We start from the raw sequence: 24,842 nt of genomic DNA on the forward strand, positions 1-24,842 counted from the left end.
TGTCTGCAGATGCATTTCAAACATTAGCCTGTTTTGAGATCATTGACTTTAAATAGATCACAATTCTGATTACCATATTGAAATTTTTCCAATTTTGATCGCAGCACCCTCTATTTCATGAGCCTCTGGAGCTCAAACAGCAATTTATACTATTTAAAAGTTAGGACTTCCAGCTTTCTAAGAAAAAGAAGCCTTAATCTACCCAGTAATTCAGGAGATCAACTATTAAAAATCACTTTGCAACTGAAGCTTGTAATTAGAATTATGTGATTTTGAATCTGATATATTGCAAACTGTCAGAGCTAAAATCTTATATGCCACCAGAACCCTAGCATTCCAACAGTATATGCAAAAGAAACAAAAAAGTCAGGCTTAAATAGGAAAGAGTGGAAAAAACCTAATACAAAACAGAAGCAAGCAAAAGAATACTCTTGCAACACTAACCCCAAAGTTGCTACTTGTGAGGGATGCATTTTCGATGTTGTTGTCGTTGGCAAGATCACAGACACAGAATTTGTTGACTGCTATAAGTCTGAACCCATTAGAGGTATCTGGATCTCTCTCTGGATTAATGCCACTACCAAATACAAAACTTGCCAAGGCATGATAGTGTGCCAATAGGACCACAGCATGTACCAATTCAGGAAGAGACCAATTATTTTCTCCAGTCTTGACAAGTTTCTGAAATGAGAACAAAATAGAGAGGGTAAATATATGAGCTCTAGAGACCAACACAGAAAGTGTATGAGAATGTATATGGATGGGATGGCTGACTCCCAGCCTCCAAAAATAATTTTTCTTTCATCCCAAACCACCCGCAACCTAATAAAGGCGCACATGCTGTCCTATTTTCTACTTAGAATTATTCGTGTTAATTCCAATCTTTGGGGAGGGGAGGGGTAAACCAACATTTTTTCTGATAGGAATAGTCATACAATTATTTAATATTCTAATATCTTCAGAATTTCTACTAAATATGTAGATTTCTCATTTAATAATAAAATTATAAAACAATAATATAAAGCCTAAGTAGATATTTGCATATTATTTCGCACTTTTCATTAATAAAATTATACTGCTAATCTAGATACATTTTGATGGGTACCTGAATATGTTCTTTTGTGATCAGCCAGGGTCGGTGTGCAAGAAGTTTGTTTATTTCATTCAAATTTTTCAGTCTTTGTGGGATATATTCCAAACCATTCAACCACTCTGCAATCCCTCCAGTCTTCAAAAACTCATCGACATGCATATTTACTAGGTAGGAACACTGATGTCTGGCAGCAGCCTAAAGTAGTTAAAACAGTCAGGAAAAGGTATTACAAGGGCACCAGATTTAGATAGGTCTATGTAACACCAACAGACCCCAGTCGGCAGCAGGCAGGATCGAACCTGGAACCTCTGGAGCTAAATGCATGAGCCTCTACTGAAAGAGCTGAAAGCCACATAGCTGTCAGCTAAAGCTGTAGGGCAGACTCATTAATCTGTCTCTAAGTGGTCTCAGTGCCACTAGATGAGACAGAACACCACACCCAGGAGGTGTGTGGGTTACATCTACACTGCAAAAACACCACACAGCAGCAAGTCTCAGCGTCTGGGGGCCTGTCTACAGGTACAGCTCTGCAGCTATGCCGCTGTAGCACTTTAGTGAAGACGCTACTATGCCGACAGGAGAGCTTCTCTTGTCGGCATAGTTAATCCACCTTCACAAGAGGCGGTAGCTATGTTGACAGGAGAGCTTCTACATAGCACTGTCTACATTGGGGGTTGGGTTGGTATAACTACATTGCTCAGGGATGTGGATTTTTCAACCCCCTCAGCAACTTAGTTATACCAATGTACGTTTGTAGTGCAGACCTGGCCTAAGTGAACTGACTCAGGCTTGCAGAGCTTGCACCATAGGAAGAAAGGAAGACAAGTTGTTAAAGCAGGTCTATTTATAAACAAGGTTTGAGGTGTTGTTTTTTGGAGGGGTATTAAGGAGACAGGGAGGAAAATGTGTGTTAATATAAGGATTCTTGGTACATACCATTATAGCAATGTAGTGCCTATAAGGCAAAGGAAGGGGCCCATCCATACGCAACATATAGAACTGGCTGCGGAGGAAAGACTCCAAGTACTGAGTATGTAAACTCATGACCTGTGTGATGTTGTCCAGGCGACCAGATGTTGAGTATTCTTCCACAAGAAGGTTAGTACGTTCATTCAAACCATTTGCTTGCATAACCTTAAGAGCAAAGTAGACAATCTAAAACAGATAAATTAAGATAGACCTTCCCCTCACCTCAAGTAACCCCAGATACCTACATAATTCAATTGTGCATGCAAATCCCAACTTCTGTTGACTTTGGGATGTTTGTGCATATATACATACAGAAAATGCTTAACAAAATTAAAGAATAAGAAATCTAAAGAAGCGGTACACAATATCAGCAAAGAATCCTGAGGATGCACTTGCATCCGAAGAAGTGGGTATTCACCCACGAAAGCTCATGCTGCAAAACGTCTGTTAGTCTATAAGGTGCCACAGGATTCTTTGCTGCTTTTACAGAACCAGACTAACACGGCTACCCCTCTGATACGGTACACAATATGTTACTTTGACATGTTTCCATAAAAATGGAGGGCAGTTTTCCCACAAATCCTTCTAAAGGTCATATTCTCAGCTGGTGAAAGTCAGCATAGCTTCACTGAACACTGAAGTCAACATATCTATGCTGACACACCAGCTGAGAATCCGGCCCCAAAATGTTACTTCAAAGTTAATATGGGGAGAAGTCGGGTTATGTAACTAAACCAGAGAAGTGGTCTGTCTGTCGCTTACCAATTTTATGTCTCTATCATTAAAGAGATCAAATGCTAGTTTTTTAAAAAGCTCACAACATTATTTAAATACAGGAATTTAATGCTTTCTTTAAACTGTTCTTTACTAACCATTCCAGCCAACCCTGACCTTGGGCTACAAGATGAAATCATGTGGTAGAACGGTAGCTCTTGAAATGCAAGCCTTAACAAAAAACATTAGCAGCTATTAGCCAGTGTTTTATCACCAAAGAACAACCATTCTAAACATGTTCATCTGTGGAAAAAAAAAGTCGCAAGAAAGGGACTAGAATACCAAGAGTTATTCTTTAACTCCCTATAACAGAACATTAGGTAGCTAGTTTATCATTACAAATACCATGACCTTCTTTTCCACTCCAACTGGTTTACTAGGAATTAAAAGATAAAATCCCTGCAACTATCGAACATAGCTCAGTTGTTGTTGAATTTTTGATTCCGTGACTATCTCACAAACTAAAACAAGAATCTTGAACTGGCAAAGAGAAAAATGTTTCTTGACAAATCAAGTTTTATTCTTAAGGAATAAAATATACACACATCCCAATATGAACAAGTTACTGCACCTTCTCTTTTTACCTCAAGATTTCTTGTTTTAGCTTGTAGAATCAGAAGGCAGAGGTGGAAGAGAGTCTTTTCAGTCATCTAGTTAACTAGTCCCAGCACCTTTCCATGAAGAACTGTTCCCTGCAACACCTTTTTGTGCTTTGTACCAAGCAACGGGGCCTTCCACCATTCTTCCTGGGAGGCAGTTCTGACCATCAGAAATGCTCCTTATTGCTCATGGGTCTAATATATTATAGCCCTGGAAATTCATATTTTGGCACACACTATTAGACATGATTCCTAAACATAGCTACTAGAAATGACCCCGAAAACGGAAGGCATATTCCCACTTACTTAATCCAGCAGGCTACACTAATAAGTAAAAGAACAGAATTCTGTGATTTATTATCCATTGCCTATCCCAAGCCTAGGTGGCTCATGTTACTGGGAACATTCAGTACAAAATTTTAAAATTACAATATAGTTCATTTGATTATTGGACTGTCCCACAAGAGCAAAACTAACCAACTGTATCCCACTGTGGACCACCGAAGACCCTAACTTGATGGACATTCAGCTCAGACTCCTATAAACCAAATGCCCACTAAAAAGACGGATGTTGCAGCGTGCCTAGAAATTAACAAATCTGAGTTCTGGCAGACTACAGGACGGGGAGAAAGTTCCAGAGCCCAAGACCCCTCACAAGTCAGAAGCACTCTCCCTTTTAAAGTGCCTTTGCTGATCTTAACTGTGGCAATACTGCCTGGGAAGAGCATTATCTCAGGAACCATATCATCAAACCATGTAGGGTTTACAGATTTAAAATGTACACAATACCATTAAAAGGCTCTAAGAGGCTCAAAACATAGTTAATACACACACATCTTTCCCTGATAAAAATCAATCCGGGGCTCATTCCAATATTCTTCTCTAATCCCCCCAGACAGGATTTTGTGAATAATCAATACTTGTATCATCCTGAGTAATGAGTGGGGATCCTGCAATTTCTTTTCCTTCTGCCTAGAACTGGAGAGCTATTCCAAGAAACACTACAGCCCTGCCTTTCCTTAATTTTGTTTTAACTTTTACATCCTTTGCCTGGCTTTAACAGCGACTAGCTCTTTTAAGGAAAAAAGAAGCAGGACTTGCTTTCAGTTTGCTTTCCTGTAAAGATTTGACTCCTAGACAGAGAACTATGCATGCAAGTTTTACATATACTGTAGCAAGCTTTATGTATACTGCAGCAATCTGCAATCAAGGCTTAAACATTTAAATTACTCACTCAGCACCTTTGCAACTATAAATTTTATTACGGACATAGCTGTGTTCTACAAAATTAATCACACTTTCACTTTTGTGAAAATTGAAAGTCACATCCTGCTCAGATTACTAAACATTTATACTGCAGTACTGCCTACTGACTACAGCAAGGCATGGCCCCACTGTGCTAGGTATTGTATAAACAATAAACGAGTCCTTCTCCTAAAAAGCTTACAATGTGTTTGCAGGTCCCGCAGATTTAATGGGCGTTGCAAGCCTGCATCTGAAGACAGAAGTTAGTCTACAACTCAATGGGTGCTACCTGAAGATAAGGAGCAAACTTTGACTTTTACTCACTGAGGGCCAGATTCTGATGCTCAAACTAAATGGTCCTTTAGTCCACAAATAACTGCACTGGACTCTCAGTGGGACTCCACATGGACTAAGGTACTGCCCAATCAATGTAGAATGCCTGAATCTGGCCCTGAATATTTGTGTTATGCAGTTACTACTTATGCAGGAGTAGTTTTAGTTTGCAAACTTACTTCTTTCTCTGGTATAAAGGCACTTGGTCCTCTTGTTAATGGCTGAGAGACTCGGATTCTTTTTTCCTGCAAAGGAACATCACATGCTTTTATTAGAATTAGCAAGGATAACATATTAACTTACTTTATCTTACAAGATTAGATGCTGAAGGCCTTGACTTAGTTATCTTTAAAAGACTGTCTGCATGTTTTACAACTTGTTAACAGATGAGGCTAACATGCCATATCAGCTGGATTGATTTAGCAGTCCTTTACACTGCTCGCTAATAGACTGCACAGTTTGGCCAATGACAGGACATTTAAAATAAAAAGAAAAACCCAAACTCAGAACTCTAACCTTGACTACTTTACATATCTATACAAGAACATGTGGCAATAGTGCTCAAACTTTTGACACAATACTTCACAGCAACCAAACTGCCAGAATAGAGAGAAATACTGAACTCAACGGAAATTCTTGCACGATACTAGACATAAGATTGACAAGGTTACACATGGGAGATGGCTCTCAACTCCATTTCCCTCAACATTGAATTTAATTATATAATGTTTGCAAAGGGCTTTGAAGATCAGAAATGCTCTGGAAGTGGCAAGTATTCTTACGAAAAAAAGCTACTACCCACATATACAGCAACTAGAGTGATTTAAGAACTTGTACTAGAAAAACTATGCCTCCACTCTTTGAGGAAGAGATGACCTAATTGAGCTGTATCCAATTCCGAAGAGACGAGCGGATAAAAGGCCTACAACACACACTAAAGCTAGGGAAGAGCCAGGCACCAAAAAGAATTAATGTCAAGTTTCTTTGTGCAAAATGTATTTACTACATACAGTAATAGGCAGTATATTCCGCCCCCCAAGAAAAGAACTGGACTAAGATTTAAAGAAAACATGTGGATCTCAATCCAGCTTCCACTGAATTACATGGTAGTCTTTCCACTGATTTTAATAGGAGCTGGATCAAGTCCAAGATGGGTATGACCAAATGCTAACACAGTAAGAGATGAGTGAACTACATGGTCATCATCCACTCCTGTAACTTTCTGCACTCCCATTACTATCAGTGTCAATAAAGTGCCTGGGATTCTGTATGCACATGTTACAATAGCACATCCCATTGACTGAAATTCACTAGCAGCTTAATCTTCATACGCATGAATGAGTTTTGATTTATTGGTTCAATAAGAGTCAACTAATAGCCCCCCTAAATCACTAACTTTGGGAAAACAGTTTTAGCTTGTTAAATCACTTCATATATGCAAGGTGATGAAGATTTGCATGTGACTGCTTAACTAGGAACAATTGTATGCCTTGCAAACCACCATGAAGTTCTGAAACAAACAGATGCTCTACATCAAAATGTGTAGACAAGTTTCATTGCCAGATGCCAACCAAGTTTGAACGCTGGGAGAAAAATAAGTCAGTCAGTCAGTCTTTGGTCTACAGATCTGCATTATTCCTTCCACCTCAAGTAAAATGAGAAAAGATGCTTTCTAACAGCATCATAAATACCTTGTCCTCAGACTTGTGCACCTCCTGAAAGTTAATGTGTATCAAATGGCTCATATCCATTCAACTACTTTCATTCCAAAAGCATTAGTTCTTATCCTCGCAGGTACATGATTACATCTCTTTTGAAATCAGCAATTACCCATTATTAGTGGTTGCTTTTAAGAAACTGACCATCTGCACCAGTACCAGATTTGCGCTCAAAATATTTTGTTCACCTCACAATCAAGTTTCAGATGCACTCAACAATACCATCAGAGAGGTGTTTGAGAAATACACTAATTTTGTAAATGAATATTGCACCATTTTGAGATTAGTTTAAACACTAGTCTTTGCAACAGACTGCAGCATAGGGAAGTAAAAACAATAAAAGGTTCATATTATTGTTACATTTCTAGAAGAAAAAAAAATCCCACCTACGTTGATTTTTCAGAGGATCGGAAATAATGTCAGGGCAAATTATTCAGGAAAAGTTAAAACAAGAGCTTGATGATTTAGGGATTACATGGGAGTTATGTTCATTACTCTGGCAGAGAAGTGTCAATAGCTGAGGAAATGCTGTCACCCCTTCTGAAATAATCCGAGCTATTCACATGAAAGCCAGTTGCAGGGAGACAGTTTAACAATTTACACCCAGTAAATTGCAGTAAAGTTCCAAGATAATTTACGATACTTATCAACCAAATTTATTAATCCTGTGGAAAACAGAAGGGGTAAATACTTTATTTGTTTAATGGGATATGGGCACATGCAAGTTGTTTTTATTGTATTTTCTTACGTATTTAACTTAAGGGTATTTTGGTGCTCAGTTCTCTAAGTAGAAAGTATGGAAATTTTTGATAATGAAAACAAACATGTTTCCTAAAATAACTACTAATTACACAGTTAGAATTGTATTTGATTTGTTCTGTTTTGAAGTTACTTTAAAATCCTAATTTTGGGATAATCTTCATTTCAGACGGGATAACTGGAATGGGGTAGCTCTCCAGGGTCAGAGGATTAGTGATAATTCAAGCTTCTATTGGCAAGTAGGCTAATGCCTCCTAAAGGGTTGCCATGGGTCAGAGGATGAGCATAGTCCCTATAAAAAGTGCTCCAAATGGTCAGAGTAATACCACCTAGGTGACAACCACAATTCTGCTTTCACATTTGCTTTCTCATGGCAGAGGTGTTCCAAACAGGGACTGAGGATGTGAAAGCTGAGTACCTGGTGCCTTAAAACCAGGCTGCTCAGTGGCCCTTTTGCCATGACAGGAGAAGGAAAATTCCAATTTGAACTCTCTCAAGATGGGTGGTAAATTTTTAGAGTCTGGGATAGCGTCAATACTTTTATGGAGCCCTGGAGAGACAAGCCGAAATTGCAATACACTCCTGAGAACCAACTGGCTGGTGTAATACCCTATGAAAGGAAGGGCAGCATCTTTACTATAAACTAGCTTTGAGGATCCATCATTTTTCAGATAGCAGGCTCTACATGCTCCCCTTAAAAAATTGTGACCACATGTCACACTGGTTAAGTTGTATAAAGTAAATTAAAACTAAATGCTAAACCATGTGACTCCAGACACAGCACACGTACGTATATACAAACCTTGGAATACAACAAACCTTGGATTAACTGTACATATAAACGTGTTCATGAATGTTGCATCTTCCATTGAAACAAACCTAGTGAAAGCAGCTTACCCGACAGAAATAAAGTTATTGGAGCAGAATCCTGGCAGGCTGATCAATTTATCAACCTAAAGTGAGTTACCAAGTCCCAGCAAAGGGACCCAGAAACTACATGGAAGCTAGCAACTCTATTAAGAATGAGTTTCAAATAGAAAAAAAAACATCTGAAAAGCTCTCCACCCTCCAAAAACCTTTTGCAATATAGGATTAACAGCTATATTTTAGTTGCTATTAAGTGCTTAGTTACCTAACATCCATCCTGCTTCAAAAGATTTTCAACTACAGACAAATTGAGAAATAAAAATACTAAAATTCTAGTTTGTAAGACCTCAAAATGGCTTCACATTAAACTAAGTATTTCCTGTGTTTCTTTGGAGTCTTCCTCCCACATAACATGGCAAAAGCTACAGAAAAATCTGAATTCTCAGTTTGCCAATATCAGGGCTGTGGCAATATGTATTAGGCTGTGCAAAAGAATCTGGAGACAAATTACAAGGAGAACTAGTCAAATAATTTTAGCCTGAGATGCTTTCTGTTTAAAAAAAAAAAAGTAGAGTTTTCTCAATCTAAACTTGAGGGGATATGTTGATTTTGACAAAAGTTTTCTATGGAAAAAAGTCAAAACATTTTGTTTTGACAGTATTTTGATTCAATGTCTACACATTAAATATGTTTATATTTATACAATGATTATGTGTACATTTAGCATAATAAGTATCAAAGACAAAATGAAATATTTTAATAGCCCCAAGCCAAAAAAAATCTGGGAATTTTTGTTTTACAGGAAATTTCAGCATTTAATTTGGAATTGGAATTAAAAAATTTAGACGTGTCAGAACTTCCTATGAAGTAAAATTCCAGTTCCTGACCAGCTCTAAATACAATGAACTCTATTTCAATTTCAAATTGATGAAATAACAGAGGAGTTTGGACCATAAGAATTTTCCCTAGTTTATTAATAGCAGAGACAGCTATCTGCTAACCAGCTCATCAATAATCCCTCTAATTAGAAACCAAGGATATCACTAGGTTGCTCTTACACCAGCATTATGACAAATGGAAAGATCTTGTAGCCTTCCCAATATAATTTCAGGCAGTCATGCACTATACATCAGTAGTGGGGATTTCAAAATTCTTAATCTCATACATTTGCATCCTAGAAAATAGTTTACAGCCTAGCTCATCTTCATGAAGACAAAATCTTTGGTGAACAATGACTATGTCTCTCATAAACAAATGAAAGATAGGCTGTTTGGTTCTTTGTAAGCAGTGTAGTTGTAGCTGTGTCATTCCCAGGATACTTGAGAAACAAGGTGGTTGAGGTAGTCATTAACATCCTGAACACAAGTAACCATAGAAAACTGTTCAGTCACTGGCAATTGGATACATAAGCACCACACTACATAGGCAGGGTAAAAACAAAACCAATCATCATCATATGGTTAGAAATCGATGACGACTTTCTGATTTGGATTTTCCACTCCACAACCACCTCAGGATCTCATTATATGGAGACCTGCATCTCTCTCCCCCAACCCCAGGGAAGATGGCTCTTGAAAGAGTTTCTTTAGGTTGCTTAGCCGTTTGGGGTTCCTAGCTTACCTATGAACCAGGCATTATTCACACACTTCCTTCACAGGCAGAAACATCCAGCTTGTTGTTGATTATCAGTTATTAAAAGGGAGAAGGATAGAAAAAAAGGTGTCATGGAGACAGAAGTAAGGCACAGCTGACATTTATCTTGTCAGACCATTCACACATTGGACTTTTGAGTAAAGGATACAGCAATCAAAAACCCAGCTTGTTCAAAGTTAGTGTTCATTAAGATATCAATAGCTCAGGACTGCTTCCTTTTCCTAGGCTTATTATCCTCAGAAAAACATAGCTGCTTATAAAAAACTATGATCAAGGCCTTCCAATATATGCTGATCTGATACTGTATGTAACATTGGCATATAACAGTGAAATTACACACTGGACCATACGAATATTTGCTACTGCATCTTTCCTTGGGAACCAGGCTCCATGGAGTCAAAGATTAGCACTGCCTCCTTCAGAGAGGCATGCAATGGTGAGCATTCTGAGTATGTTCAAGAGGCTCCTGCAGCCTTAAAAGGGGAGCCTGTGTAACTTAATATCCCTCTCCCCACATTGTTTTGACCAGGGAGGGAGGATTCATGCTACAGATTGTATTCAAAGGACAGCTTCCATGATGTAAGATTTTAAGGAACCGACTGCTGCATCAGTAACATTAATATATGACTTTTAAAACTACATTTATGATGAGTTCTTAAGAGGAGATTGAACTGGTAAAGAGGAATTCCTGGGTTCTAATCCTAGTTCTGACATTAGCTGTGGGAGGCTTCAGCAAGTACTTATGTTACTTCCTTTCTATAAAACAGGGGTAAACACTAGCAGGATTTTTTAGGAAGAGTACTTAAGAGTTATAGAGCACTTAATCTTTATGTATTAAGGTATAAAATAGTTTCATTCTGCAGGTTACACCACATGATTAGAGGTTCCTTTATGCTTGCTAAATAATCTAGCGTGCACACTGCCAAAACCAGATCCAAAGACTGTCCGGCATGTAGTTTTAAAATTTATTTTTAGGAACTACAACAGGGAGAGTGTCTGCTGTCAGATGCCAAGTGTTGAGTAGACAGTGAAGTATGGCAACTCTTTCCAACTATTGTATCGACCAGACTGACAAAGTAAAGGGGGACGGGGTGGCAGGAGGCACAGCATCATTCTGAAGCTTTATACTGCCCAAGAGATCACCCCCTTACGTCAAAAGTATTCCCTAGTGGCCAGTTCTTCCAGCTCTGTAGCCCCATGAACTGGTGTAAAGAGGCTAGAATGGCAGGGATAATCTGGTCCACCAACTCATCTCCACCACAAACTCCTCTGCCCTTCCTACACATTACCAACCACAATGTAATCATCCATATATTAAAATAGCACTGGTCTGAACACAGACCCCTTCCCCACACAAAGCACCCCACAATTAATCTGTCCCCACTCTGAGGAGCAGCTTTCCACTATGACTTTTGCTTGTGAGAAACTTTATGAAAGATTCATAAACATGTGTCTACCTAAAATTTTAGCAAGTTTTTCAAAGAAAAAAACAAACAGGTGACCTAGTAAATTCCCCCCTCCCCTACCTGTCCCTCAAAAGTTGCATTGGTCTGACTGTATCAAGTTATACTCCTCTTTCTAAGATGCATACATTTGCCTACTACTTAAGTAATGCTTACCCATCTAATTCCTAGGAGGTCCCTTGGCACTTTAAGACAATATAATAGAATTTCAAATTTTACAAATCACCAGTTATATGAAGCATTTTCCTTCCATTGGCGGGGTGCATAACAAAAGTGATATCAATTAAGAACAAGTCAACGTCTCTTCACATTCTGATGTCTGAAGAGACCCATAAACACCAACAGGGAAGTATTAAAGCACTTATTTTTACATTAATTTTTGCACACATTATTTAAAAAGGTGCTTTATGAAAAAAAAGTTTTGTTTTTAATATCAAATTGACCAGGCCCCTTTTAACACATCCCTTCTAAGCAGTAAGACAAGCAGCTATAACAACAATTCTTGAATGGTATCAATAAAATGCTCCTCCAAGCCTTGCCCAAGTGATGAAATTCAGCCAAGCTCATACTGCGGTAGTTAAAACTCCTCATATCCTATCATCAGATTTAACAGCTTCCCATATTCCAATTCTAGTCTGAGAGATTCGCAGTATGCACCTACAATTAGTATTTATTACTTGAGGTTTGTGACTAGATACACTTCATATTTTCTTTTGATGGGCAGATCTTTTCATACTGTCTCCTATCAACACAACCCTTTACCTCATTGACATTTTAACCTTCCTTATAGTTTATAGCCAGGGCTCTAGCTAACGTTATTTTATAATGTACTCAACACTGCAGCATTTGAAGGCATAAAAAAAAGTTACTATCACCATGATATTGTCACATCCCATGGGTTGCCAAAACTAGATCCAAAGACTGTCCGGCACGTAGTTTCAAAATGTATTTTTAGTAACTACAACAGGGAGGGTGTCTGCTGTCAGATGCCAAGTATTGAGTACACAGTGAAGTATGGCAACTGTTTCCAACTATTGTATTGACTGACAAAGTAAAGGGGGACAGGATGGTAGGAGGCACAGCATCATTCTGAAGCTTTATCCTGGCCAAGGGATCTGAAATTTAACCCAGTTGGACTCTCAAGAGGTCAAACACCACAGCTCTGCCATTTTGGGGGGGGGAGAATTATACTTTAGTGCTCATAGAATAGCTAGTATTATTGGCCCCAGTTAAAACCCCAACAGTATGAATTAACTTCTACACTTCTATTATCCTTGCTATCAGATGCTAGGGCTATGTCTATACTACAAGTGCTACAGCGACAAAGCTGCAGCCATGCCACTGTAGTGCTAAAGTATAGGCTCTTCTACATCAATGAATGACTTTCTGTTGATGTAGGTAATCCTCCTCCCTAAGTGGGGGCAGCTAGATTGACAGAAGAATTCTTCCATTGACCTAGCCACATCTATGCCAGGGGTTAGGTTGGCCTAACTATGACACTCTGGGGTAAAAAATTCACACCCCTGAATGGCGCAGCTACATTAATCTACATTTTAAAATGTTGACCACTCCAAATATTTCCCAATTCTTTGCTCTTGGATCCTGACAGCACCGATACCTACTTATCCTGACTTTGATCATACCTCCTGGTTTTCAGTAAGAATAGACTAGACTTGATATCAAAGTGGTCTTAAAATCATAGCAATTCAGCATCCTTCAGTTTTACCAGTTTTTTTCCCCACAATCCATGCTCCTATCTCCCCATGAAAAGGCCAGAACCATGCCTGCCTTTGCCCCCAAAGAGGCTAGTATGATTGTTTTTAAACAAGATGCGAAAGAAAGAAAGAAAGAAGTTATATGAGCAGTCATTTAGTAACAGTTTGTGACTAAAACAGACTATATCTATGGGGAAATAAAAAAAATTGCCCAAAAGCTGAATGTACAGAACACGTGCAAGAGTATATTAAAGCTTGATTTGAGAGCATAATTCTGAATCTGGCAGAGGTTTTCTTGGGTGTATGTGACAGTATTCTATTTGTGGGGAGGGTGTGGAAACACAGTGCAAGGATCACTTATTCGTTTAACTGCAGAACCGGAAAACCCAACTAACTCAAACCATAACTTCATGGGTGGATTAAATTTCTGATGTGATCAGCACTTTTTGGACTATGGCAGCAGCTCTGGAAGCATCCAATTTATTGAGTCAAAACTGTTTAACATTTTTAGAAAGGTCAGTAATTACTAAGTTATTTGAAGCAATGAAATAGTCCTTGTTCATTAGAAGGAAAACCTTTCTTGCTTTTGCATGACAGTTTGATACTTTTGCTTTCACAGTGAAACTCTTCTTTTGGCTATAAGAAAAATCTCTCTCTCAACTAAGTGTTTAATTTTTATTACAAGTAACCCTAGTTTAATAGCTGGCTCGAAAACTATGAATCAGACAAGAGAAAAAAAAAAGGAGCCATAGAAAAAGAGGCAGAAACATCAGAGTACCCAAAATAATATGCTTACAACAAAAAAGGCAGATAATGTTATGAAGTTCTGAAGTTTCCTAATTTAAGAAATGCAGACTCATAGAAATGTAGGACTGGAAGGGACCTTGAGAGGTCATGTACTCCAGACCCTTGCACTGGGGCAGGGCCAAGTATATCTATACCAGTGACACTCAGGCCTCAGGGGTTCAGGAGCCAAAATAGCGATCAACATTACCCAAGAAAGCCACAGTAGTGTGAATTCATTGTTTCATTTATTATTTTAATATATACACATATACATACACGCTTGGTTATTCTGACCAAACATTATTAATTTTACCAATTACAACTGGTTAACATAGTTAAAGCATGCTGATTGGTTAATAATTAAAACAGTGTTTTACTATCATATGCTGCAAAGAACTGCAGGTAGGACTGCCACCCTTCTATCTAATTGCTGGTAACCAACCCCACCAAGTTCCCTTCTCCACCTCTCCTCCCCCAGGCCCTGCTCCTGCTCTGCCTCTTCCCCCCCTCCCCAAGGCCTCTTCCCCCCCAGTACCCAGCCAATGTCACTTGCTCCTCCCACTCCTTCTCCACATTGCTCACCAGATCATCTCAAGGAGCCTGCCTGCTGGTAGGAGGCAGCCCCAGCTGAACGGGGGCTGGCATGGGTTAATGACCAGTGCCTCCCCCGCCCCATGGTAACTGCACTTTTGGTTCTGGTGCCATTTAGGGTTTCCAGGTCTTTGAAAACCAGGCACCCGGCAACCCTAAATGGCACCCAGACACAGAAGCCAAAAAACAGACTATCCTGGTAAAACCCAGACAGATGGAACATGAGACACATTAAAAAGCCACTTGCAGGTCCCCAGCCTCAATCTGAGTATCACTGATCTAGACTATTCCTGACAGATGTTTGTCTAACCTGTTCTTCAAAACCTCCAAATGATGGGGATCCCACAATCTCCATTGGAAGCCTATTCCAAAGCTGAACTACCCCTACAGTCAGAAAGATTTTCCTAACGTATAACAAATCTCCCTTGCTTCAGATGAATTCTTGTCCTACCTTCAGTGACATGGAGAACAACTGAACACTGTTCTGTTTATAAGAGCCCTTAACATATTTGATCATCATCAGTCCACCCCATTCCACTCCATACATAGGTGTTGACTCCATGGGGTTGGAGCACCCCCAGGGAAAAATTAGTGGGTGCTCTGTGCTCAAGCTCCCCTCCCACCTGAGCGTGCGATGTCCCCGCTCCTCTGCCTACCTCCCAGCGTTTCCCGCTAGGCCACTGTCAAACAGCTGTTTGACAGCATTAGCACGCTCTGAGTGGGGAGGGAGGAGTGGGAACGTGGCGTGCTCGGGGAGGAAAAGGGGAAGAGGCAGGACCGAGGCGGGGATCTGGGGAAGGACCTGGAATATTGGCAGGGAGGGGATGAAGTTGGGGCAGGGACTCTGGGAAAGGGGTTGGGATGGGTGCGGGGAAGGGCAGGGCAGGGGCCTCAGAGGGCGTGGAGTGGGATGGGTGGGGGTGGTCGAACACCCACGGGAAGTCGGCACTTATGCCCTCCCACACACAGAGGCCAGGTTTTCTAAACGTTTATAATTTTTGTTGCTCCCCTCTGGACTCTCTCTGTCCATATTTGTCCATGTTTTTCCTAAAGTGAGGGGCCTAGAACTTGACATTATTCCAGCTGAGGCCTCACCTGTGCAGAGTAGAGCAAGACAATTACCTCCCATGTCTTACATATGACGCTCTTTTTAATACACTCCAGAATATTAGCTTTTTTTTTTTTTTTTGCAACTGCACCATATTGTTAACTCTTATTCAATTTGTGATTCACTTTTAATTTCCAGATCCTTTTCAGCCTAGCCAGTTATTCTCCATTTTGTAATTGTGCATTTGATTTTTCCTTAAGTGTAGTAATTTGCACTTGTCTTGACTGAATTTCATTTGTTGATTACAGACCATTTCTCCAATTTGTTAAGGTCATTTTAAATCAGGGGTTCTCAAACTGGGGGTTGGGACCCCTCAAGGGGTTGCAAGGTTATTGAGGTCACAGGCTGTAACCCTCCTCGCTTTGCCTCCAGCATTTTTATATATTTAACACCATTATAAAGTGTTTTTAGTGTATAAGGGAGGGTCGCACTCAGAGGCTTGCTGTGTGAAAGGGGTCACCAGTACAAAAATCTGAGAACCCCTGTTTTAAATTCTAATCCTGTCCCACAAAGTGCTTGCAACTCTTCCCTGTGTGGCATCACCTGCAAATTTTATAAACATACTCTTCACTCCATTATTAAAGTCAATAACAAAAATACTGAATACAACAGAGTCCACTTACTAGCAACCTCTGCATTGCCAACAAAAAGTTTCTCTTATTTAGCAGTTGCCAATAAGCAAAAGGCCAGTGTGTGAGGCTTCAGCCATGGAAGACATATCCCACCACTTCATTCCCTGGCTGCAGCCCCACAAACCTGCTTGTAGCTGGGTAGGGTTACCACTTCTGAAATGCAAAAACCCTGGCAATCTCCTCCCCACAAGGCAAGCCCAACTCCCACACCACAAGGCAACTCTGCAAACACCCCCCCACCCCGCCAACAGCCACTAATAGTATCTAGAGCGATAACACAGATATAATATTGATAACATCACAAGCCTCCTCACTCTTGCATGACTCAAACCCTCTCGCACACACATGCACAGTGTGCTTGCGTGCTGGTGGGCAGACAGCAGCTGTATTTTCAACAGTTTTGATCTGTTATCACAAACTGCGAAGTGGGAACACTGCAGCATCTTTAGCTGGACACAGAAACTTAACATTAGATATGCCAGTGTATTGTGATAATAATGCAAATCTTTAGACCCAGGTAGAAAAACCCAGCAGATTATTTTTCTGGCAACTCCATTAAAATACTCGCCAGGTGGTAACCCGATGTCCGGGGACTTTCTTAAATACAAGTTCCATAAGCAGCATGCCATTGCCAATATCTGAATCCCCTTAATATTAAAGTTAATGGGACTGGTTCCTGGCAAAGTATTGTTCTGAACCAGAAGTTAATATCAGGGTTGTGCTATTAAGCAGCATTCACTGTAGTACCAGACCCAGGGCAGACCCTCACAGGACCCCACTAAATATGTCCTCCCAGTTTGACAGCAACCTACTGATAACTACTCTGAGTATAGTCTTTCAACCACTTATGCATCCAATTTATAGTAATGTTCCATATAGACTACATTTCCCTAGTTTGCTTATGGCAACTTTTCTACTTGTGCATCATTTTGTATTTCTCTATAACATTAAGAACATTACATTTTTAAGCAACTGAAGTCCTGGAGCTTTTTATTCCCCTTCACACATGCACACCTCAAAATATAATCCATTTGCAATAAATTCATACAGCAACATACTGTGACATTACATGCATAAAAGTAAAAAGTGCAGACCATGTACCAAAAGCACAAACTCTTTAAGAGGTCCTATTTTCACAGAAAGTATCATTGAGAGACTAAAAAGAAATTAGCATATATGATGTAAAGCAGAATGTTTTCTGAATGCAGAAGAATGTTTCAAACTTTTCGATTTTGCATGAGTACCTTTTTAAAGCAGTCTGATTCCTATAATATATTCTTATAGTTAGTGCCCTATCAAATTAATAGCCATGAAAAACCCATCATGGACTCTGAACTCTGGTCTACCCTCATAACAATCTAGTCTTTTGTGTGCTTTTACCCTATACTATACAGATTTCATGGGAGAGAGCAGCATTTCTCAAATTGGAGGCCCTGACCCAAAAGGGAGTTGCGAGGGGGGGGGGGAGGGTCGGGTCGCAAGGCTATTTTAGGGGGGTTGCAGTATTGCCATCCTTACTTCTGTGCTGCCTTCAGAGCTGGGTGGCTGGAGAACGGCGTCTGTTTACCAGGCGCCAGCTCTGAAGGCAGCATCCCACCAGCAGCAGCGCAGAAGTAAGGGTGGCAATACCATACCATACCACCCTTACTTCTGCGCTGCTGCCTTCAGAGCGGGGTGGCTGGAGAGTGGTGGCACTTAACTGAGGGCCCAGCTCTGCAGGGGACAACGCAGAAGGGTGGCAATACCATACCATGCCATCTTTACTTCTGTGCTGCTGCTGGCAGTGGCTCTGCCTTCAGAGCTGGGCTCCTGGTCAGCAGCTGCCACTCCCCAGCTGCCCAGTTCTGAAGGCAGCACTGCCACCAGCAGCAGCACAGTAGTAAGGGTAGCAGTACTGCAACCCTCCATACAATAACCTTGCGACTCCCCCTCCCCCCAGCTCCTTTTTGGGTCAGGACCCCTACAATTACAACACCATGAAATTTCAGATTTAAATAGCTGAAATCATGAAATTTACAATTTTTAAAATCCTATGACCATGAAATTGACCAAAATGGACTCTGAATTTGGTAGGGTCCTTCTTGTAGTTATTAGATTAGAACACAAAATCAGCAAGTATGAGTGGTCAGAGCTGACTATTAAAGAAAACAATGTCCAGATTCTCTAGTTTATATATTGTAACCCTGAAGATTTTATCATTTACTGATGGAACTCTAGGCACTTTGGCAATGAAATTTGTTGGCCCTTTTTGCCTTCCTCTGCAGCATGGGGCACGGTTTACACTAGTGTAATTGGTGAATTCTATGCAACTTGAAGTCTTTAACCATGATTTGAGGACTTCAGTAACTCAGCCAGAGGTTAGGGGTCTATTACAGGAGTGGGTGAGCGAGGTTCTGTGGCCTGCAATGTGCAGGAGGTCAGACTAGATGATCACGATGGTCCTTTCTGACCTTAAAATCTATGTCAGGTCACTCCTCAATAATCCTCCTTCAGCCCATGCTATACCGAGTACTCCATGGGAGACAACCATGCCGAAATTCATACCACAGAAGCATCATCTAGGTCTCAATGATAAAGAAAGAGGCACCTGCATATGTGCATTCATGGATGACTGATGTTTTATTATTCACCAACTTTGGATTCAATATGGATCAGAGACTAAGATCTTTGTTTGATACCCTGACTCCCCAAGAAAAAAATCGACAAAAAACAATGGAATAGTGACTAAATGTCTTGGTTTGGGTCTCCACCTTACACAAGATTTTTGACTATATGGGCGTTTGTATTGGGGGGGGAATTAATGGTGCAATTATGCTAAAAATAGGTTTGTGAAAACAATTATCTGTAGAAATTGCAAAGAATTTTCAACTGACTCCCCTTTCTATATTATTCTTGGTGCTCTTATATGTATACGTAGCTTCTATCGAAATACACTCCTTTCAGCTATAATGGAATAAGGAATAAGTTATCATCCTAACTTAATGCTGTTGCTCTCGGTCAGAGTTGTCCAGAGTCTACATTTGCAGAGCCTTGAAACAGATTCTTTCTTGACAGTATTTCCTGTATGACTTCCCTGAGCCACCATAGCAAAACTGTTCAAAAAGAAATAAATGAGTGTGTCACGAAAACATGTAATTTACATTAAAAAACCTCAAGCAGTAACATACTTCTCTCTCCCCACCCCTGAAAATCCCTTTTATCCAACACCAGCTATTTCAACATGGAATATCTGATTTCACAAATTGAGGCCATTGTGACATACTGTACCTCAAATAGCACCCTGGAACGCCCTTATTCACCACTGTGATATGATCAGGATATGTTTTGTACAAAGTATGTCTTGTGAGGTATCATTTGAGAAGTCGTGATCTGTTGAACATTACTATCCTGTTGATGCGTGTTACCATGGTATGTGAAGTTATGAAGTTTTGCTATGTGTGCGCACTACCAAAACATGTTTTGAGTCTGAGAGACATCCACAGCCGGCTTTTTTGTGGCAACAATGGAGCAACTAACACCCCCAAGACAGATTTACATTAGGACTAACTAGCCACTTTTTGATGGCCCATTAAGGAGAATTACTCTCTCAGTGGGCTCCTTCCAAAGTACATAGACAATGGAGATTGCTTAACCCAGTGACTCAGCTGGGGACATAGAACATGTGATTTCTGACTCAATCTTTCTATGCCCATCGATTGGGGGGTATAAATTGGAGTGTTTGACATCAGTATGTGGAGCCTCCCTCACATACTCTAATGACAACAAGAGCATTTGGAAGAAAATATTTTGAACTTGGGAGACTGGGTCCCAGGCTGAGCAAAAAAAGTCAGCCTGTGTATTAAAAACTGTGAACTGCTTACAATTCTAGTAGTAGGGTGAGCAAAACTGCTTGATTCAAATCTTGCTTAGTCTGAAAGTTCAGAATGCGATTTTATTTCTTATGTAACCAACTCTGACCTCTCTGCCTAACACTTATAACTGCTTAAAATTTTTCTGTAGTTAATAACCTTATTTTAATGTTTTATCCTTACCAGTGAGTTTGTCTAAAGTGCTTGAGGAATCTGCTCAGATTAGAAAGGCTGGTGCATGTCCACTATCCTTTGACCAAGGGGTGAACTAATTAATGGGCTTGCTTTGTTTAATAGAAGGTCTTGAGCAGTGTAAAATGGTGTATTTCTTGGGTGAAGAGCATGAGGGTTAGAGGGGTTTGCCAGTGTCTCTCTATATACAGTTCATGAGTGTTTTAGAGCAGTGGTTCTCAACCAGAGGTTTGCATACCCCTGGGTGTATGCAGAGGTCTCCCAGGGGGTACATCAACTCATCTATATTTGCCTACTTTTAAAACATGCTACATAAAAAGTACTAGCAAAGTCAGTACAAACTAAAATTTTATATAGACGATGACTTGTTTATACCGCTCTATATAGTATACACTGAAATGTAAGTACAATATTCATATTCTAGTTGATTGATTTTATAATTGTATGTAAAAAAATAGAAAAAGTAGTAATTTTTTAGGAATAGTGTGCTATGACACTTCCGTATTTTTATGTCTGATTTTGTAAGCAAGTAGTTTAAGTGAGGTGAAACTTGAGGGTACGTAAGACAAATCAGACTCCTGAAAGGGGTACAGTAGTCTGGAAAGGTTGAGAGCCACTGTCTTAGACAGCATTCATGCAACTTAACTGGGTGTCTCCCTGCATATTGTTGGCTGAGTGAGCACAGCACCCAAAGGAGTTTGCTGCTTGCCACCAACACAGCATTGTGAGAGACAGACAGCCCAGGCTTGAGAGTTAAGGGGGTACAGCGGTCCCACAGTTCCAGGTTGTATCCCAGGGGGTCCATCACCACCATGGCCTGTTCTGCCTACAAATTCTGTTTTAACTTTAAGTGTGGTCAACTAAATTAAACGTATGACTTTCTACAGTGTCCAGAACTACAGCACCAAAGCACGGAACTGAACGAGCTGGATTCATTTGACATAACTCCATCAAGTCAATGTTGCAAATTCTTGATAATAGGGAGAACAAACATTTGATACAATCCAGGTTCCACTTGATTTGCGAATTAACAAGCCTGAATTAACATCTGAGCAGAAGTCTGACAGCAGTCCCAGTACAATAAAGTGAGTCCATTTTTAAATATGGATATTAATTTAAAAAGCTAAAGAACCATCAAGCATAGTGCTAGCCACGGAAGTATAGCTGTTGGATACAAAATGCCAGGGGGCGGGGGGGAAATCATCTAATCCATCTCTCAACTTGGTAAGATTGCTCACCCTCCAGGGGTCTCACAGGGATGTGGTGAGCAGCGCGGCATGGGGCCAGGGCAGGCAGGGAGTGTGCCACTACAGGTAAGCAACACCAGGCTGGAGCCCAAACCCCTTCTGCATCCCACCCCCAAGCCCTGAGACCCCTGCCTGCACCTCGTACCCCTCCTGCACCCCAACCCCCTGCCCTGAGGCCCCTGCTGCACTCCTCCTGCACCCCAACTCCCTTCCCAAGCCCCCTGCCTGCACCTCACACCTCCTGCACCCCAACCCCCTGCCCTGAGGCCCCTACTGCACCCCAACTCCCTGTCCTGAGCCCCCTGCTGCACCCCAACTCCCTGTCCTGAGCCCCCTGCTGCACCTCAACTCCCTTCCCAAGCCCCCTGCCTGCACCCTGCACCCCTCCTGCACCCCAACCCCCTTCCCAAGCCCCCTCATACACCCCGCACCCTTCCTCTGCCCCAATCCCTTGTCCTGAGCTCCTTCTTGCACACTGCACTCCCTCCCACACTCTGCACTCCCTTGCGCACCCCAACCTTTATGATGTTTGCCTTTAAAATAAATAAATAAAATTCCCTGGGTGAACACCCTAATGAAATGTGCTGCACATGCCTATGGTTATGAGTACCCTATGAGCGCTGCAAAGCTGAGTGGCATTCACCCATCCTGTGAACAAAATGGAATCTTTCTACTATAAGACGACTTCCTAATGACATAAGATTTTAAAAATATTTCCAATACTCTAATCAAAAATTAAAATACCTAACAATAATTATTAAAAAGCACTGAATGGCAAGAGACATCATAAACCACACAGATTTTAAGAAAGCACTTGACAGCCTTCACCGCAATTCACTCTGGATCATCTTTAGGTGTTACTTTTTTGTTGGCATACTATAACAACAGGGTTTGATATCAAGGTGTAATTTGCAGTAAAAGTAAATGCAGAATTGAGTGAATGGTTAAACAGACAATGGTATCAAATAAGGGTGTATCTTTGCACCTCTCCTGTTTGGCATCACCACTGACTTCCTTATGGGAAAAAAGTGCACATGGATAAAACAGACAGTACATGGCTTAACAATACTTTTGAAGCTGAACTAATATGCAAGTGGAGAACAAAGGACTGTCTAGAATTGCAAAACAGATGGGGTTAATTAATTATGAAAAAAAACCCAAATCTATTGAGAACACCGCCATCTCCTCGCCCAATAATTTGCAAGCACCTAGATGATAATAAGGTTATAGGGACTAGCCAGCATGAATTTGTCAAGAACATAAGTCAAACCAACCCTATTTCCTTCTTTGATAAGGACTAGCAGATGGGAGGAAAAGGATCTGGGGATTATAGTAATCAAACTGCATACAAGTTAACAATATGATACAGCTCTGAAAATTGCCAATATCATTCTGGGGTATATTAATAGGAGTGTTGTACCCAAGACACGGGAGGTAACTGCCCCACTCTACTCTGTACTGGCGAGTCCTCAGCTGGAGTACTGTGTCCAATTCTGGATATCACGTTTCAGGAAAGATGTGGATAAAGTGGAGAAAGTCCAAGAGAGCTACAAAAGTGATAAAGGTTTAGAAAACCTGATCTATGAGCAAAGATTTAAAAAGCTGGGCACGTTTAGTCTTGAGAAAAAGATGACAGAGGGGAACCTGATAGTCTTCAAATACGTTAAGGGCTGTTATAAAGAGGATGATGATCAATTGTTCTCCATGTCTTCTGAAGGTAGGACAAGTAGTAATGTTCTTAATCTGCAGCAAGGGAGATTTAGCTTAGATATTAGGAAAAACTTTCTAACTGTAAAGGTAATTCAGCTCTGGAATAGGCTTCCAAGGGAGGTGTGGAAAACCCATCACTGGAGATTTTTAAGAACAGGTTGGATAAATACGTGTCAGGAATTGTCTAGGTTTACTTGGTCCTGCCACAGCATAGAGGGATGGCCTTGATGACTTCAAGGTCCCTTCCAACCCTACATTTCTATGATTTGATGACTGCTCATTGAATTTCCCTGGTTCTGAGCCAAGAGATCCACAACCAGAGGTAGAGAGATGGGCAGCCAAATTCAGCGTTGATGTAGATCTGGATACCTGTACTGCCATTGCTATGGAAGTACTCTGAGGGTTAAGATTGCCTTGTCTCTTTTTAGCTTCCTGATTACACTTGGAATTCGAGGAATTGGAAGGAACACACACAGCGGATGACAACCAGGGAAAACAGACAGACATCTGTCATGGAACCTGGGCTGTAAGCTGCTCTAGAGCAGAATTTCCTGTTCAGGTTCGTTGCCAAGAGATCTAAAATAGAGTATCCCCAATAACAGAAAATCCCTTGCAGAATCGGCTTCTTTACTGACCGCTCCTGATGGTCTGCTGAGGGACCTCAAAACAAGTGTTTCTCACACCTGGGAAGTGAAATCTCTCTCTTTATGCAGAAGCCTCACAATTAGATCACCTTCTGATACAGCTGAGTCAACCTTATACCAGCCTTCTTGTTTAGATGATCCACAGCAGTGGTGCGGTCAGTAAGAACCTGAATCACCCGATTTCTGATCACGGTAATCAAAGTCTTGCTGACCCAACAAATAGATGGATGCTCTAATCATTTATATGGAGGAAAGCCTCCTGTGGTGTCCCAAGTGCCTGAGTCTGAAGGGGCCTCAGATGGGCACCCCAACCCATGGAGAGAACACTTATTATAATAGTTACTGTTGGCGCTTGTGGAAAGAAAGAAACCATTGTGCAGATATTCTAGGAATCTATCCACTAATTCAGGGACTGAAGAGCTTCTGCAGATAGACATTATCTGGACTTGCTGATTTGTGTGTTTGGATAATATACTGAGTGAAGCCAGACTTACAGACGTCTGATTTGAAGTCTGGCATGCTGAGTCACATACATGTACAAGGCCATATATCCCAAAAGCTGGATGCAAGAAAGCACTGTTGTCCTTGGGTCAGACATGAGGCTTTTCTACAGAAGGCTATGAACTGAATCGGGCGGCTCTAGCCATTTTGCTGCCCCAAGCATGGTGGCACGCCACGGGGGGCGCTCTGCCGGTCACCGGTCTCGTGGACCTCCCGTAGACGTGCCTGCGGAGGGTCCGCTGGTCCCGCAGTTCCGGTGGACCTCCCGCAGGCATGCCTGCGGAGGGTCCACTGGTCCCGCGGGACCAGCGGACCGTCCGCAGGCACGTCTGCGGGAGGTCCACCGGAACCACGGGACCAGCGGACGCTCCGCAGGGACGCCTGCGGGAGGTCCG

The 24,842-nt window shown here is 41.1% G+C and overlaps 1 protein-coding gene across 2 annotated transcripts in view; it reads right to left on the reverse strand.

The window, feature by feature from the left end:
• SESN3 (sestrin 3) overlaps positions 1 to 24,842 on the reverse strand; it is a 65,255-nt gene that overhangs the window by 20,196 nt on the left and 20,217 nt on the right. The window contains exons 2-6 of one of the 2 annotated variants that reach the window (XM_039481886.1): positions 19,284 to 19,397; positions 5,193 to 5,258; positions 2,030 to 2,227; positions 1,106 to 1,288; positions 445 to 681 (exon numbers count right to left, since the gene is read on the reverse strand). In XM_039481886.1, coding sequence (XP_039337820.1) covers positions 445 to 681; positions 1,106 to 1,288; positions 2,030 to 2,224 — 615 coding nt within the window. In that variant the 5' untranslated portion in view covers positions 2,225 to 2,227; positions 5,193 to 5,258; positions 19,284 to 19,397. The remainder of the gene's footprint in view (positions 1 to 444; positions 682 to 1,105; positions 1,289 to 2,029; positions 2,228 to 5,192; positions 5,259 to 19,283; positions 19,398 to 24,842) is intronic. The other variant, XM_039481876.1, reaches the window with a different exon arrangement.

This window comes from Mauremys reevesii, linkage group 1, assembly GCF_016161935.1.
Source record: "Mauremys reevesii isolate NIE-2019 linkage group 1, ASM1616193v1, whole genome shotgun sequence".
NCBI lineage: Eukaryota > Metazoa > Chordata > Testudines > Geoemydidae > Mauremys > Mauremys reevesii.